Source organism: Branchiostoma floridae, chromosome 12, assembly GCF_000003815.2.
Source record: "Branchiostoma floridae strain S238N-H82 chromosome 12, Bfl_VNyyK, whole genome shotgun sequence".
Lineage (NCBI taxonomy): Eukaryota > Metazoa > Chordata > Leptocardii > Amphioxiformes > Branchiostomatidae > Branchiostoma > Branchiostoma floridae.
In genome coordinates this window covers 6,179,007-6,197,336 of record NC_049990.1, presented here as the reverse complement: position 1 = coordinate 6,197,336, position 18,330 = coordinate 6,179,007, and the positions used below count along the sequence as shown (strand labels likewise).

Here is an 18,330-nt window from a genome sequence, read left to right as displayed (position 1 = left end):
TGGTTCAAGATGCTTTTTGCACTCTTCCACTGAGTAGGTCGTGGAACCGAAAATTTCTGCGACCGTCCCAAACAAAGTGGACCACTTTTGGTACCTCCGTCCCCGACTTTGCCACCAAATCCTCGACATTGTTCTTATCTCTGGTGTCTGCGAATTGTTGGGTGTCCTTCCTCAAACTTTTTCGGCGATTTTTGATTCTTACATTTTCGACGTCTTCCTCAAGTCCTTTATCATAAAGCTCTTCGTCTTTTTGTCCGTCTTTGCCGTGAACAACGCTGTCCTCTTTTTCTCCGTGTACTTTCATCTCCTGGCCATGACCGTGCATTTTGTGCATGACTTGTTTCTTTTCCGGAGCTCCGTGCATGATTTTGTCTAGTTTTTCTGCGCGATCTTTTTCAAGGGCCCGTATTCTGTCTTCTACTTTCACCAGTTTTGGATGAGCTCTTCGGGGATTTTCACTATCATTACCGTGCCTGCGTTTCGCCTCCGCATCCTGTTTTCTGTCATCCTCATCTTTCTGTACATCTTCTTTCCTTCTTGACCGTTTTGGCACCTCCTTGTCACTGGCGTCTTCTTGCTTATCCCTCTTTACTTGGCTTTGCTCTTGCTTCAGTTTCCTTTCCTTTATTGCATCAAACTGTCTTTGTAGTTTCCCATCCTCGTCTTTCAAAGCCACGCCTTCATTCTCGAACAGAACCGCTTGGATGTTCTTGCCTGCATCAAGATGAATTTTTACAGATTCTCCGTTCGCGGCCTTGCCTTCCATTGCGTACAAAGGATCACCCTTAATTGTGTTCAGGCCTCTTTTGTGAACGTCTGCTGTTGACGAGGAAGTCGTTGCCATGAAGTATCCTATCGGCACCAGCATCGTCAGAAAGGCCACGAAGAGAAAGAAGTTTCTGGTGAGGAAGAATCTGGGTACGCGCACGTTTGACGGGAGGATGTTGCTGAGGTCCTGCCTGTCGTACAGAACGGAGGAAACGAGGATCAGGAGCACGGCGAAGACAAAGGCGGTGTTGAGGACGAATTTCTCTGGGAACAGGAAGCTGCAGACGATGGCGGTCATCAGGATGGAGATGGAGGCCGAGTAGATCTTCACGATGTTGTCCAACGATTTGATGATCGCTGTAAGCGACAAGAGGGCATCAGAATACGTTATGGGCAGGAAAACTGATCGGCAGACGAGTCTATGAGCTCTGAAATGACACTTTCGGCTGTCATACGCCCGGCCCGGTGTTCTTGAGATTATCGCTCGATTTTTACAGATCGGCCGATGCTCGCTCGTCCCCAAGTCTCGTCTCATGGGATGGGTTTTCAGGTAAAAAGTACATTCAAACCTTGGTCGATTCTATAATCGGCCGACCTTTTGGCGATCAAAAAATACTGCCGAAGCTCGTCAACAGTGTGGCTGGGGATTTTAGAGCGAGGTTATATATTGGATTTTAAAAAGCAAACTAGATTGTAATCGTCCAAAATGCATGCATTGGGAACAGATTGATTATCAACATTTTCCAGTGCAAATTCATTTTGAAAAAAAAATTGCATTGCTTCCTCAAGGTCACCTTCCCATGGATGTTAATGGAAACTATTGCGCAAAAATTGTACAAAGTACAAAGCATGCATCTACTGATACATAACTACAGTTCTATAAGGCTAATCTACTTAATACAAGCGTGCATAGTATGGGATGAAAATGGTCTTTTACAATCATTGGAGGGATTTCTAGCGTCTAGACATTCTTTAATATATTTTCCTATATGTATACCATGCAGGGGTTATTACATGTCATAACTGCGCACTTCAGAATGGACCGATCCTGTCGAACGCCATATCGAACAGATAAAAACTATTTCGAACACCTCCGTCGAAAACTGCCCCATTGGACAGAAATGGCTATTTTTGACGTACGTGTTCGAAATAAAACCATGATCGAACAGGGGGCGGGGTTTTGGGATCGGTCCTTAGACTTGTAATGTGCCATACCTGCAACAGCCAGTCCTCCGGCGCCACCTAGTAGAATGGATGCCACCAACAGGAAGACTATTTCGGACCTTAGAGATTCCCCGCTAATCTTAAAGACGTCACCCCTGGTAGCGACGGCGGACCAGATGCTCGCGATGAGGAAGCCGAAGGCGTACATCTGTACCTGCTGTTCCATGAACGGTCGCTTGTCGTTCTTGAACAAGTACTGTGGACCAAACATACATTGTGCTCTATAAACACTTCAAACCAACATTTGGTAGCCAGTACTCATGATTCCCCGCCCTGTTTTACCTGCAGTTCCATGGATGACCACCCACAAGTACTGTGGGCCAAAGTACACTGTAACGCTAGTTCACCTTTATCCGAGGGGTAACCTATAATCGTCGTTTTCAAACTCGGACAGGTGTTTAGTGATAGCAAGTCGACGGACAGCGGTTTCAAACCGAAATATTGTAAAAAAATATCGCAATTTGAAACCACCGTCCGTCGACTTGATATCCCTAAATGCCATGTTTTAAGAACAACGGATATAGGTTACCCCGCGGATAAAGGTGAATTGGTGTTACATGTATACATGTTTATAAACACTATTAAAATAACTTGCTAGCAAATGCAAGTGGTTCCCCTTTCCTATTTGGCGTTGTATGCTAGATGTGGATCTGAATAAAGTCATGGTCAAAGGCGGCGATGATGGAGGCTGCTGTAGAGATGGCGGCACTGACGAGGCTGAGACCGAGAGCCTGGGGGAGCACGTAGATGTCTGGGGACGCTGGGGACGAGGTGTATGCAAACAAACAAACAAACAAACAAATCCTCTTACCTCTGTGATGATGGAGGCTGCTGTGGAGATGGCGGCACTAACGAGGCTGAGCCCGAGAGCCTGGGGGAGCACGTAGATGTCTGGGGACGCTGGGGACGAGGAGGACCCGGCCAACTGCGCCAGCGCGATGCCCAGCATCAGGAGAAGCAGCGCTACCCAGCGGACTACTGAGATCTTTTGAGAACAGAAAATTATGGTACATCTTTATCATTAGACTTGCATCATGTCATTGTTGGCTATAAGCTCTATAATGTTGTCAAATTTCAGAATATAAACATGCTGATAATGATTGGAAAACACACTATTTCAAAATACAAATACGGAAAGTATGTTGGAACAATAACGTCAAGAGTGTGCACTGAGGAGTGTTTCTTGTAACGTCTTTGTAACATTGTAAATAAAAAATAAAGTCCATGGCTACGGACCATGGGAAGATCTTAACAATAAGAATTAAAAAAACAGATATAAGAAATTGTTGTTTTGTTTTGAAAACAGATATAAGAAATTGTTGTTTTGTTTTCTTGGTTTGTGTTTCCTCGACACTTGCTAACCATAAAAGTGGCACGGTCCAATCTATACCTGATTAAATCACGATTACAGCGACCCGACCAACATCTAGCCAACCCCAAGTTACAGCCCGGATAGTTTGTGTTACACAGACTAGGTCCACTAGCTATCACCACCATGAAAATGAAGGTATTAATATTGTTTTCAGTTTATGTGTTTGTTTGTTTGTTTGTTTGTTTGTCATGGTGTGTGACCGCGCTGTGTCCGAGTGGTAGGGCATAAGGCGAAAATGGTACAATAGGATACTTGCAGAATTGGAAGTCTGGTTTGGTCCATCTGGTTTGACTCATGGCTCCCCCCCCCCCTCCCATCATCAGTTATGTCAGGTCGTGAGGGTTACCCCGCTTTACGCTTGTTTAACTATGTTGGTCATTTACATTAGAGAACATGTGTGTGTGTGTGTGTGTGTGTGTGTGTGTGTGTGTGTGTGTGTGTGTGTGTGTGTGTGTGTGTGTGCGTGCGTTTTGACCGATCGGGCAAGTAGGATTTTTCCTGAGTAAGATTTTGATATACTTGTCACATTTTACAGTCATGGCATCAAGCATTTGCTCAACGCAGAAAAATAGAGCCAGTGATGAAAGAATTCAGTTGCTGGAAGTAAAAAAACGTAGAAAAATGTTATTTGAATTTTGGCCAATTGGAAAGTTGGTTTGGGCAAGTAAAATCTTTATGTACTCGTCCGATAGGACAGGTGAATTGTACAAAACTTGTTAGAGCCTGCCGTAGAACGTATCACTCACGTGTCTGCCAAAGATGATCCTGTAGGTCAGTGCCGTCATGATGACGCGAGACTGGATCAGCACATTCCAAGTGGGAGGGGTGGTGTAGTTCAGGGCGAACAGGTACAAGTTGTTGTTCGCGCAGTATATAACAGAGGGCACGGCAAACACGATGGAAGGCCGAAACGAGGAAAAACCAGTCGTAAACATAACCGGTATCAAAACCATTATCAACTTGACGAGCTCAATACAGCACACGATGGCAGAGGACGATATGGGGTAAACCCCGTTGTTGAAATGTCTTGTGGCATATGTTACGGATTGCTTGGCAACTTCGGAAGCTATGAAGATAGCACAGAACGATAGACTCATCATGGTGGAGGGTTGTGCCCTTGCAGTCGTTGTTGGTTTGTTGGCCAGGAGGCCTCTTGGGTCCGAGGGTTTTCCCTTCCTTCTCTCCATGTCGATGGTGGTATTCCTGTTGACACAATTTAAGATACCACAGTTTGTTATACACGTGTATGAAGAAAAACTTTATTGCACGACAATTGTACACGGTACAATGTATTAACGCTAGTTCACCTTTATCCACGGGGTGACCTTTATCCGTTGTCTTTAAAAACAGCACATCTAGGAGTATTAAGTCTGCTGGCAGTGGTTTCAAATTTGCAATATTTTTTAAATGTTCCGATTTGAAACCACCGTCAATCGACTTCATATCCCTAAATACGCTTTTTTTTACAAACAACGGATATAGGTCACCCTCGGATAAAGGTGAACCAGCGTTATATCCCAGGTGGATCTTAGATGAAATCAAATCCAAATAAATTCTATCGCATACAAAGGTCAGAAAGGTAAAGATGAGTAATTCTCTTCTAAAATTTCCAACCATAAAAGGCCCGCTACAGTTCCGAAGAAAGCCACATAGGGGCCAATCCTTACATTCTGTATCAAGAGCTATCTACCATTCAAAAAGTACGATTATATCAATTTTAGAACACAAGATATAAAATCGCAAGTTCCGCTGTAATATCGTAAAAAGCCGCCAAGAGGCCCATTATCGAACTTGACCATCGTTTTCCCCACCCACATTCTAAATATCACAATGTCAATCCGGATCCATTCACAGCTTCTTGTGTTATGCTGTCCACACACAAATAGTATAAAAACACGCAGCTAGTCCGTCACAAACGGCTCCGAAAACAGAACCTTCTTGGTGGAGGTAACAGGCAACAGAACGAATCCCAGTGGGGAAAATAAGGGGGAAAATTGTTCACATATTGGACTGAATTTGTGATATTTATCTTTGGATCCATTGTACGCCGTGTGTATTGGTATATTCAATTTTTGTGCAAACATTTGTCTTCAATTGATCGATGAAATATTATTAGACATTTCCGCGTTCCCAGTGCTTCAAGTGTAGCGTTTACTTGAGATTATTTTGCATAATTTCAGATTATAACAAGTTATTTTTCGTCGTCCACCCCGTCACACAATGGCACAAAAATTAAGACCGGACCGGGCATATGTACATCTTAAAGTTTTATTGTCGCCAAAAATTGAAGAACATAAGCCATATGGGTGCACGCTAGTATTACGTATAAATTATGTACTGTACAACGAAAGTCCGAGCTCTTTGGAAAAAAAGTTTGCTGAAAGACATTTATACAGTTTTTATTCACAACAAAATCATGTTTTGTACCTATTAAGATGGTTGTGTTTAATGCTGAAAACCTCGATGATTCATAACCGTAGAATATTTTGTATGACTCTTAAGAAGAAATAACAAATCATATAAAACAGTCAAATCCTTGGCATACTTACGTTTCTGATGACAAAGACATTTTACGAGGGTGATTTCATCAGCTAAAATAATTCTGCCTTATCACTTGAGTACATCTAACTTGCAGTTGACATAAACTTTCTAATTATTATCGTAACCTTTACTCAACAGCTGTTAGCGTAAGGGTCCCCGTTCGGCTCGATCACGCAGCGAAAGCGTGATCACAAGCAACGTGTCGTCTGAATATTACGTCATCCTGAGAGACATGAATGGTACTAAAGGTGAACCTACGATGTTCAGAAATAGCGCAATAATACTATCATACATTTCTCCTAAAATTGTCCAATTTTTGATTGCGTTAATCCATTTATTAGAAATTTTGAACTAATTTTTGTCACACAGGACGTTGTTAAACGTTTGTACACGAGAAAACCCCATCCGGCCATGCTAAGGTCTCAGGCTCCAAAGGTCGGAATTGTTTTCGTAAGGCAGTTAACATTGCATCAGCGTACGCGTGTTCGACAACGAGCATAGCGCAGAAAACAACAGACCGACTCGAGTACGCACACGTACTCTCTCTCTATTCTTTTAAAAGAATAAACAATATCTACATGAGAAATTTGTCATCAGATTCTGTCTTTCTCATTACCATGAAATTCGCTCTGAAGTTAAACGCTGTAGGAAATAGGACATAGAGATATATGTGTCCCAGATGGTATGCACTACCGTGGAAGTGTTTGTTTTCGGATTTTTCATTAACCCACGGTTCCCCGTCGATAAACAGGTTTGCCCTGTACGAACTACGCGAGAAATATATTGTAACATTCGTTATTAAGATTTCACGTTGACTGGAAAGTGAGGATACTAGTTTTATCTCATATGTGTACTATGATGCTTATCAATAGTACTGTTTCTAAATGATGCTTTTTACAACGTTTGCCTTGATATCGTTGTATAACAGTTTCATGGACCATGGTGCAAAGTCAGAGTACCTTACAAAATAACAATATCGGCAGTTCATCACCCTCTCCCAGTAAGTTAATGGTACATAAAATATTGAATTTATAGTGGTTTACGCAAGAAAATGAAATTTATTGTTTCTACGAAAGACAAGACAACCTGCTTAATTCCCCCATATCCTAGCAATTCATATATCCGTACATGCGTACATGTCTATGATAGATAGATAGATAGATAGAAAGATAGAACTTTATTGCACGACAACTGTAAAGGATTTGCTATTAACAGTGGTATGACCACTTTATATCATTACACCTTCTCGCATGATGGCTTGATTTTCTTTTTTTTTCAAATAGCACTTACGTTTGCTCTTCTGTGAGATTGTACAAATTCAAATACTCTTAAGTAGGTCATGACAAAAAGTTGTGACTAGTGTCTGGCAAGACCATTGCTGATCTCTAAGCATAGGTTTGGGTAGGGTGGCCGCGATCTGCTTCGCCTGCCTCAATGAAAAAAAAAATATCGTGGCTGCTACTATACCCCGGCCGAAACTTCTGCTTAGAGAATACTATAAGTAGTGTTTACTATCTTACACACTACAGGTGGTCGCTTTTATTTGGTCCCTCCACTGGTCAAGCTGACCCCTTAGTGTTTAACAAAATGTTTGACCACTACACATGAACATGTAGAAGCAAAATAAAACCTTATGCGAAACTGACTGACTCACCGTGTGTTCTTCGTACAACCTGTAGTTGTAGAGCACAGACCGAGCTATACAGGAACCGCCTTCAGTCGATGTGGTGATCTTTTATTAGGACGAAACGTCAAACTACGTTCTCTGACTGAGTAACTTTCCACCCACCGAGTCCATACTCCTTCTGACACAACCTCTGATTGGATGACTGTATAAGCTGGTCAAGGTCTCACGGCACACGTGTGAATCGTGGTTGTGAGTTGGGCAAATCGCGCGTTGTTTGCTCAAATTATCGTTTGCAAGAATCATTTGCTGAGTAGAGGTAAAAGAAAGGTCGACAACCTTACGTAGCGAGGCGTACGTGTAGTTGTTGGCTCAGCGAATCACGCTGTTTGCTCGGCGTTACGTGTATGTGGTTGGACGGGAGAATCGTTTGATTTGCACAGTAGACAACGGTGGTCCACTAAAGTTCCATTGACCAATTCAACGCCGCGGGTTTCATCAATGCTAGCAATAACGGCCAAAATTTGGGACGGTTGGCAACACTTAACGATAAATTTGACTTTTAAACTCAAATTGTTTTATCAACAACTTCTTCTGGATTATATTGATAGTTGTGTTTTTTTTTTTTTTCATTTTTCTCTCCATATATTTTATTTACCTCCAAGACAAATGTAAGTTTTGGCTACATATTCTCTGTGTGTGTGTGTGTAATCAGAGCAATAACTTGTAAACTTCTGGAGGGATTGTGACGAAATTTGGTAGGTGTGTGGGTATTGTCGACACAAAGGTCAATGTAGATTTTGGGTCTTCTGGCAGCTGACTTTGGTACTGCAGCAAAACGTCTGTTTTTTTTTTTTTATCTTTTGTCCTAAACATGCTGTGGTCTTGTCCATGAGTTTTGTATCACTCGTCAGAGGGGTAGATGCTGTTTAGAAACGTTAACAGTCGTTTCAGCTGAAAGATGCCCGCCTGCTCTTCTGTCTTTAGCAATAATGAACAGTAGTCAAAGGAAGGTACTGTTCATGCGAGGGCCCACTACTCTCTCTTCTCAGAAAGGGTTCAATCGAGAGGAGCTTACAAGGACTGTTAAAACTCTCAAAACAGCGAGCAGATTATTATTGGACTGGGCAGAGTACTTTGGACAAATGCTTGTAGCCTCTTACAGTTTAAAATCACGTAGCTGATATTTTGTGAAAAACGTTTCTTGTACTCAACGGATCATATTGACATCTCTTCACGCCTCGTTGAAAATCGAAAAATCTTGAGAATTTGTGGTAAATCTTTAGACATTTCGAGTCAATCTTTAATTGTTTTTTTCATGAGAATCTTGTGATATTTGTATTAAGTCTCAAGATTCTTTAAAAAGGTTTCAAAATTTTTTCCAGACCCTTTCAAAGCATCTCAAGCTATTTTTCAAAGCATCTAAAGATTCTTCTGAAAAATCGATAGATACAAAATGTTTCATCACAATGTGTTTCTTAAAATTTGGAAGCGTCTAAAGATTTATAAATACTATTGACCGTAATACGATAGTTATTCTTTCCGATGGTGAATAGATAATAAGAGCGATATCAGCTGGAATTTGAACTGCAGACGTACTGGACATGGTCGCATACTAAGAGACGCATGCACATGCACGTTACTTACTGGCGTCTGTAACGATTTTTTTTGGAGAAGGAGAACATTAAATGAAATAGTCTCTGTCAGCTTCCAAAGCTATCAACTGAATCAAAATCAACCCAGCAGACCATTATTTTGTCTTATACCTTTATTTTCCCCACCACTTCAGGCATACAGAAATTAAGGATACATGTTTCGAAACATCGATCATTAAGAAGAGAAGAGATTCATTGAAGTCAAGGTCTTCATCGACTCGCGATGGACGAAAAGCGTCATTAAGAAACACCATCGACAAATAGCCATGTGAAAATCTAAGACTCCTCGGTCATTTAGGCTGTATTTTTACCATTGTTGTCTATAATTTATGTTACACCTCAATATGAACGAAAAGGCAAAGAAGAGAAACGATTCAAGTCAAGGTCTTCATCGACTCCTGATGGACATAAAGCGTCATTAAGAAACACCATCGAGTAATAGCCATGTGAAAATCTAAGACTCCTCGATCATTTAGGCTGTATTTTAACCATTGTTGTCTATAACCAATGTTACACCTCATTATGAACGAAAGGGCACCTCTACTTTAAATTGACTAGTCTAACGTCCTGGGAATCCTCTTCGAAAAGGGTTGGACTTTTCCTGCAGGCAGGGACTCTTCAACTGGGTCTAGTTGGTCCCTGAAAGAAATAGAAGTTTAGTAAGTCTTTGAATTGCAACTAGCAAATCGTTAAAATATGAATTGCAACATTGCAAAAGTATGTGTACTTGTGTCCATGCGCTTTGAAATAAGAGGGTTATACCTGGTTAACATAAAGTCTTTGTCATTAGATTTCAGCATTCAAGTACGTGTAGTTTCATTTTCTCATCATCTCTTTTAATCCAGTCTATTCAGCTTTAGTTGTTAGAACCCGTAGTCTACTTTTGTTCGTCTTGTGATTTTGTGCTTTTGTTGCATCATATGATGAAACGAAAGAACGTAATAATCAACACAGTGCATTGCACTGAACTCAGTCCTCACCACCAAGGTTGCCGATGACTTCCTCCACTTCCTCCTGCAGTTCCTCCAGCTCCTCCTCCATCAGACCCAAGGCGGCATCTTCCTCCACTGCATCATTCTCCTCATCCAGCTCATCTTCAGTCTCCTGGTAGGTAGCCATTTTCTTCTCAAAAGTGTCTCCTGTGAAATGAACACGAGTAAAATGCTATAAGTTGAATACCAATGAGAACAAAATGGAAATGGATTGAAAAGACAAAAAAAGGACGACTTTAAAGGTGAAGAACTCACCATCAGCCCCTTCCATCTCCTGGTCTTGTCCTTTTCCCATATCCAGGAATGCTCCTTCCTCCACATCATTCATAAGGTTCTCCAGCATGTCACGAGCATTTTGGAGCTTCTCCTCCCTCCTCTTCTCGAAGTCCCCATCTGTAGGCAGATACAAAGAACACATGTAGTAAGATACAAGATACGAAATGACTTTCTCTTGTTTTGGGAATGGCTGCTTGTGGTCTTTGGTATGTTATAGCCTATCTTTACATCAGAATACCGTCCATTCGGTTTGTCATCAACGTCACTTCTTTTGTCTTTGTTGTCGATGAATGGCGAGTGTGTGTTTGTAAGCCATTTCAAAATCATATTTGCAGCTGCCATCATTATTGCTGATTGATGATGAGTCATCTTGGCTCTCTAGATGATACACGGATGGCGGGGCGGCCAGTCATACGAACTGTCATGAAACAACGTACTTGTAAGTACGCAACAAGAAAAGCTGTGTTCTGCTACAATAGCGGTGTAAAATGTAAATAAAAGACAGACGTCAAGTACCTCCGGCTACATAACCGCGCCTTCTGTACCACGAACGCCTACGGCCGCCGCGAGAACGCCTACGGCCGCTAGAGCGCCGCCGGCTTGATTCTGTCATCAAGACAGCTGTTGCTAGCAACAAGGCAGCGATCAGCAAAAAGACCCTCATTCTGTGGACGAAAGATCAGAGAGGGTTAAGGGTTGGACCGGACAAGTAATACTTTCATTAGTGTTTCCGGTAAGCCTAAGGGCACAGCCCGCCGTAGGTGCAATTTGTCCGTACGTTTTTTGGGGAGGCCACGTCCGCCACGTATTTCTGAAAACGTTCAGGCTGTACAGGACAGGCGCGTCGCCCGTACTGGCACGTACGGGGGCGAATCCAAGGCCCGATGGCACACAAAGTTTTGCCTGCACGTAAAGTTCTACGGCGTGTCTGCGTGCTCCAATATCCGTCGGATTCCCTACGGGTTCGTACGGAGGCGGTACTTTAATACGGATCCCAAAAGATTGCCAACGTTTCACACGTAGACAGCACGTATTTGCACGTACGGCGGGTTGTGCCCTTAGCGTTAATAAGTCATGAGCATATTCAGATACATGTACTGACATATCTCTAGATGTTTGAGTAACCCGGCCGTTCAGTATCTGCATTTCGCAACCCATATTTGCCACAATTTTCACATTACAACTTGTAGTATACATGTAGTTCAGCTCATACTTCAGCTTTGCTTCACGCTCGTACCCAGCGCCGCGAAGAAGCCATAGGTTTAGATTGTTGGGCTTACCTACCAACAAGTAAAACTACATGGAATCCACAGCTGTCATTTTTATATGGTTTTGCGTTTGTCTCAATTACCTATTAAAGCAAACCGTAAGTGGCTGCGTTTCTACACAACGTGTGACTGTACCTAGTTAGCTAGTATTTTCTACAGTTAATGGGGCTAAAAGAAGACGCACGTTTACTATTTCGGGGGTAAAATGTTGCCAAAATGGTGATACGTTGTATCAAAGGGAACTTAGAAATGTACCTAATTTGGTGGCGCTGTGAGGGTATTTAGATTACCCTTCTAGATTGCCGAGAGGGGAGTTATGCCGCCGGGCGTGGATTTAATTAGAGGACGCTGTGGAGGAGCGTGAGTTTGCTTGATTTCTGTTCACAAGCGTGTCGTAGTAAAGATACAAGTAGAGTGTTCCTTTCACTTCTTTGGCTCTCCTTAATCGCGCACATCTCCTTAATCGCGGACAGCAAAAATGGGCGTGTTGCAGACAATGGCACGTTTCAACTCACCGTAACACATCTCAATGGACAGTGAACAATGGGACTTCAAAAGATGAGAAGTGACTGCTTTTAAGGATTATGATATACTGCAGGTGATCTTATGTTTGTCCTGGATAGCAAGTTTGCGCGAAGAAACAGAAAGCATTAAAACGATGATGATGTGCGTCAAGAAAGCATGAAAACGATGATGATGTGCGTCAAGAATGGTATGATTGGTACTGATACAACAGGGGCTGTGTTGACCGGAGGGGCTATCATTTAAAACGAACAAAAGAACGATTTTGATTGACACAAAAAAGAGGCGTTGCTGTACGCAGATAATGCGTCTCTGCATTCTTGGGTAAAACTAAGTCGCTTGATTTTTGTTCTCAGTCATAGCATTCTTGACGTTGTATCAAACTAAAGTTAGAAAATTAGTGTTAACGATGTTTGCTTTGTACGAGACCAAAAAAGTACAACAGCCGCTAGGCCGCAAGGGGGTGGGGGTGTTATCCTAATGGGTTGTGTTAACAACAGGGCTGTGTTGGCCGCAGGGGCTATCAATTGAAACGAACAAACAAGATTTTTGATTGACAGAGAAAGTGGCTATGCTGCATTCTTGCACAATGCTAGCTCGCTTGATTTTTGTTCTCACATGAGTCACACCATTCTTGACGCACATCATAGTTTTCATGCTTTCTGTTTCTTGGTGCAAATTCTAACAGTGTTACATGTATTGCGCTATCCCGGACAAACATAAGACCACCTACTGTATGTCATAAATTTTAAAAGTAGTCACTTGGATGTCACTTCTCACCTTTTGAAGTCCCTTTTTTTCAAACACTCGCTGACGCTCTAAACATGACATGAAGGCATTGGCATTCTAAGCACGATATCTCAAAAACTTGAGATATTGAGTGGCGTTAGTGTGTCGCAACTGGTAGAGCGTTTGGCTCGGAATCGAAAGGTTCCGAGTTCGATACCCACCATGCCCCGACGTTGTGCACTTGTGAAAGACACTTTACACGACTTTCCCTGACGGTGGAGTGACGCCCACCGAGCCACTTCGGCTGAGGGCTAATCTGTCTAATTGTGTACCAGAAATACACTGTGCCAACATCTGCACATTGGTCTCCCACCAAGAACTGTTAACTTTATTTTTTATCTCAAAAACTCTTTAGTATGCTACTCTTTAGTATGTCTTTCTCTACACCAACTATCACATTAGCGGGAATTATGTGGGAATTTCCGTGAGGCTTTGAAAGAACCGACTGTTGACAAGGGTTCATGAGAACCATGTCCAACACAAAATATATGAAATGTGCACGATACACTTACAACTGTCCAAAATGACTTTAATTTGTTGTCGCCTTAGTAACCATGTCAGAATGGATGTGACTGGGACCTTATCCAGGGAAAGTCATGTTCTACCCATAATCATGCCGACATGTTTGCTTTATGGACTTCACAACCTTTCTATTTGGATCGCTGACTAAAAGGTGGATTCTCACTGCACTTGGGGCACCGGTGCGGTACTCTCCAGGCAGAGGTTGGTGGGAAAAGTCCCACTGGTCGATAAAAAACGGAAGAAAGGAAAAGGTCACGATTTTTCCCAGCAACCTGTTTTGAGAGTGCGGTGCGGCACTGCGGGGTTCGTTCACCGCGGAACTGTTTCGTTATTTTCGTCATTTTTTATAATTCAGATATTGCGTAATACGTAAAAGTATACAAAACGGAAGAAAAGTGGCAGTGAGAGGCTAATCTCCAAGCAGATCTTGCAGTGGTTTAAGATAGTAACATAAGCTAGGGAAGGAGTTTAGCATGGCAGAGGAGATTTATTCCCCCGCGAATGGAATAAAACTCCTCTGCCGGCTAAACTCCTTTCCCAGCTTATGGTACTAAACCACAGGAAGATTGGAGATTAAGCTACTAGTGCAACTTTACACGACTTGCAGTCTCTTACCTTGTTGAAGTGGTTGTCGGCTACGGACGTATGGACAAAAAGAGACAGAGTTGGTCTGGGCACGACTCGCTCTCACACGGCTATTCTGTCTATGCGACTGGGAGAGCCAGCTTCAAGCTATTATATCCAGCAATTATGTAAATGAGTAGTAAGTCAGCATGTCCATAGTATACATAATTTTGATCTAACATTTTGGATCAGAAATTTCACTTTACTCATTTTGATGGACTGAGAGAAGCAGTTTTTAGTCTTTTGATAACGACTACATGTACTACTTTTAGTTTCTGTCAGTCTGAAGTCTGGAAACAAAACTTAAAGGCCCAGATGTTCACAAAGGATGGGCCTTACCTACATTATTTGGGAGTATAACAGATCCATCGCAATCATGCCGGGGGGGGGGGCAATTATGGCACCTTACTCTAGGCAATTATGCCACCTTACCCTAAGCTTTTGTCTGGCTGGAATTCCAGTGGTGTCAATTTTAGCTTTTTGATTGAATGAAGACCTTTATTGTACAGTTTTTCCCAACGGAGCTGAGTACATGTCACAATATTATTAATGGAGGTACTTGCCGGCCAAGTTGTGAACATTCTACCCTTACATTTTGGATCAGAAATTTCACTTTACTCATTTTAATGGATTGACAGAAGCAGTTTTTAGTCTTTTAATAACCAATACATGTACTACTTTTAGTTTCTGTCAGTCTGAAGTCTGGAAACAAAACTTAAAGGCCCAGATGTTCTCATATGGACAACATTTGACGAAGGTTCATTGACCTACATAACCACAAAGGATGGGCCTTACCTACATTATTTGGGAGTATACAATTAACATTCCATCTATAGTAAACATGAGGCAGAACTGCCTTAGGGAAGGGTTGGTATCATTTCTTTATTTTTTTTGCATTCCAAAGCTGCACCTTAAGTAAATGAAAAGCAAAGTTACCAACACACACACCTTAAGGCATTGTTGGGTGTTTCAAAGCTACAAATATATTTCTAAGTCTAGGAACACAACTTGAATTCACAGATGTTCACGCATAGACAACATGTGACAGACTTCCATTGTTCTATCTGACAAAACGATTGATGTGATACTCGTTGGGAGTATCTAACCAAGATGCCATCTATTGTTGGGGCAGAAGTGCTTTGGTCATTTCATGGTCCGTGCTAATGTCTTCGTCTGTTTTTCTCATGGTGAGGACTGTTTTGGCCCCAAGATAACAGATCCATCGCAATCATGCCGGGGGGGGGGGGGCAATTATGGCACCTTACTCTAGGCAATTATGCCACCTTTAAGCTTTTGTCTGGCTGGAATTCCTGTGGTGTCAATTTTAGCCTTTTGATTGAATGAAGACCCTTATTGTACAGATTTGCCCAACCGTGCTGAGTACATGTCACAACAAGTCAAAAAGTATCACAAATCTTGTCTAATTCTGAGGTTCGGCTTCTTCTCGCTTCTTGGTAATGGTGAAAATGTAGGACTGTATGGGTTTAGCTATGGTTGGTTTGTCAAAACGCATGAGGAATATAAACTTGTCAGTGCTACTCATGTGTCTAAAATGAGGGAATCTACTTTCTTTGTAATTAGATAGTATCATTGGCATACATGTCACAATCAACAGTAAAGTGCACTTCATAAGAAGCAAACTTCTGTACACACCTAACAACTACAGCGTCTCCTGCTTTTCATTGGTCTGTAATTGCCGTATGTTTATATGACCGAATCTCGACCTTATCGATTCCGATATGTAACGCTTGCTCACCTTTATTTGTGTGGTATTCTGTATCCGTTGTACCTAAAAACAGGATATTTAGCTATTAGGGATATCATGTTGATGGAAGGTGCAAGGTTTCAAATTGCATTTTTTTTAGATATAAATTTGAGACCACTGTCCGTCGACTTGACAGCCCGAAATACCCTGGTGTTAAATACAACGGAGAAAGGTTACCCTGCGAATAAAGGTGAACCAACGTGTTATATGTCAAGTAATTGGGTATCCAAAGCGCATGGGTATCCTGTTCTCTGTTGGTAAAGGACAATCCAGTGATGCTTTCTATTTTTCTCTGTCTCGAACTGCAAAATGCTGTCAAGGGACGATTGTCAAAATGATCTGGTAAGTGATTAGTCTCTGTTTATGGATGGATGGTTATAACACCATGATAATGTAAATTTCTTTTTTCGCTCGTCTGGGACAATCACGGTGGCTCTGTGCAACAGGCAAATACGAGCAGCACCAGTCAAGGCACATGTGTAGACAACCCGCATCAGAGACAGAGAGTGTCTATATTTTATATGTAAACAAGACAAAGCTTAATTGTCATGTACTGAGAGTAACAATTTCAGTCTTTTGATGAAAAGCAAACTTCTGGGCACACCTGACAAGACACCAACATTTTTATAATCCTTTATACTCAATTTTAGCTCATGTTGCAAAGTTGCAGGTTTTTTTAATACTTTAAGCCATATTATTAATGGAGGTACTTGCCGGCCAAGTTGTGAACATTCTACCCTTACATTTTAGATCAGAAATTTCACTTTACTCATTTTAATGGACTGAGAGAAGCAGTTTTTAGTCTTTTGATAACCAATACATGTGCTACGTTTAGTTTCTGTCAGTCTGAAGTCTGGTAGATGTTCGCATATGGACAACATTTGACGAAGGTTCATTGACCTACCTGACATCACAAAGGATGGGCCTTACCTACATTATTTGGGAGTATACAATTAATTACCTTTGCCAGAATGGCTAAGGTTATGTTTTAGGCTTGTGAGTCTGTCTGTGTGTGTGTCTGTGTGTCTGTTAACAGCATAACTCAGGAAGCCTTTGATGTATCCCGATTATATTTGGTAGGTGGGTAGGGGTCGGGAAAACGAAGGTCAAGTTCGATAATGGGCCCCCTAGCGGCTTGCTAAGGTACTGCAGCAGAACCTCAATTTTTGATATCTCGTGTTCTGGACATGCTGTGGTTATGATTTTTTAGTGGTAGATAGCCCTTGGGGCAGAGAGTAAGTGCCGTAAGTTTGGACCCCCTAGCGGCTTGTTTGGAACTGCAGTCACCGATTTCCTTTCAAACTTTGGACGAGAATAACTGGAGAACGTGTTGATGGATCGTCATGATTTTTGGTATGTAGATAGCCCAGGTAACAATGTACATAATGGAATACTGATTATGCAAATCAGCAACTAATTTGCATAATTAATGAGGAAAGTTTATAACTCCACTGCATTTCACGATAGGACTTTCAAACTTGTCACATATATAGATGAGAAAGAGAGAAATATCAATGCATATTAATTATGCAAATGACGGCCTCATTTGCATAATTGATGAGAAAATATGAACGTGTTGACGAATCGTCATGATTTTTGGTCTGTAGATAGCCGAAGGGAAGACTTACATGATGGAATTATAATTATGCAAATCGACAGCTAATTTGCATAATTAATGAGGAAAGTTTGTAAATCCACTGCATTCCTTTATAGGAATTTTAAACTTGTCACATTTGTAGCTGAGAAAGAAAGAAATATCAATACATTATTAATTATGCAGATGATGATCTCATTTGCATAATTAATGGGAAAATATGAACGTGTTGACGGATCGTCATGATTTTTGGTATGTAGATAGCCTAAGTAAAAACTTACACAATGAGATACTAGCTATGCAAATTAACAGTTAATTTGCATAATTAATGACAGAAGTTGATAAATCAACTGCATTCAGTGATAGGACTTTCAAATTTGTCACATATGTAACTGAAAAAGATGGCAGAGAGTAAGAGGTGTATGTTTGGCTCCGCTAACTTCTTTCCTTGAACTGCAGGAGCCGGTTTCAAGAAGGATGAAAGTATCATCATGATTTTTGGTATGCTGATAACTTAAGTGATGCTTGATACAATTTAATATTATTATGTAAATAGGGATCTAATTTGTATGAGCAATGGGAACCAACTCCAGGCATATAAAATAAAATGTAATGAGTAACACATTCTACATAACAGACCTGGTTTATTTGGCAAAGGTATGTGTTCGTGGAACTCTAGGTAATTATATAACATTCCATCTATAGTAAACATGAGGCAGAACTGCCTTAGGGAAGGGGTGGTATCAATTCTTTATTTTTTTGCATTCAAAGCTGCACCTTAGTAATGAAAAGCA

At 41.4% G+C, this 18,330-nt stretch overlaps 2 protein-coding genes across 2 annotated transcripts; both read right to left on the bottom strand.

Moving 5' to 3' along the window:
- Positions 1-4: 4 nt before the first annotated feature.
- LOC118428133 lies at positions 5-7,910 on the bottom strand. Its single transcript, XM_035838116.1, has 5 exons — positions 7,560-7,910; positions 4,111-4,567; positions 2,804-2,977; positions 1,984-2,188; positions 5-1,125 (listed from the first exon to the last, which is right to left on the bottom strand). The coding sequence occupies exons 2-5, from the start codon at positions 4,549-4,551 to the stop codon at positions 5-7; spliced, it is 1,941 nt and encodes a 646-aa protein (XP_035694009.1). The 5' UTR covers positions 4,552-4,567; positions 7,560-7,910.
- Positions 7,911-9,279: 1,369 nt separating this feature from the next.
- On the bottom strand, positions 9,280-14,276 carry LOC118427782. Its single transcript, XM_035837711.1, has 5 exons — positions 14,169-14,276; positions 10,969-11,117; positions 10,432-10,569; positions 10,165-10,323; positions 9,280-9,823 (listed from the first exon to the last, which is right to left on the bottom strand). Exons 2-5 carry the CDS (start codon positions 11,114-11,116, stop codon positions 9,813-9,815), a joined length of 456 nt encoding a protein of 151 aa, XP_035693604.1. The 5' UTR covers position 11,117; positions 14,169-14,276; the 3' UTR covers positions 9,280-9,812.
- Positions 14,277-18,330: the final 4,054 nt, after the last annotated feature.

Bases quoted from the DNA above. Each gene is read 5' to 3' on its own strand.
- LOC118428133 (XM_035838116.1), bottom strand. From the start codon at position 4,551: ATGGAGAGAAGGAAGGGAAAACCCTCGGACCCAAGAGGCCTCCTGGCC. The intron at 2,189-2,803 runs GTAAGAGGATTT...TTTGGTCCACAG, and splicing joins CAGCCTCCATCATCACAGAG to TACTTGTTCAAGAACGACAA. The intron at 1,126-1,983 runs GTATGGCACATT...TGTCGCTTACAG, and splicing joins CGGAGGACTGGCTGTTGCAG to CGATCATCAAATCGTTGGAC.
- LOC118427782 (XM_035837711.1), bottom strand. From the start codon at position 11,116: ATGAGGGTCTTTTTGCTGATCGCTGCCTTGTTGCTAGCAACAGCTGTC. The intron at 10,570-10,968 runs GTACTTGACGTC...ATCTGCCTACAG, and splicing joins GCGCGGTTATGTAGCCGGAG to ATGGGGACTTCGAGAAGAGG. The intron at 10,324-10,431 runs GTGAGTTCTTCA...TTCATTTCACAG, and splicing joins GGAGATGGAAGGGGCTGATG to GAGACACTTTTGAGAAGAAA.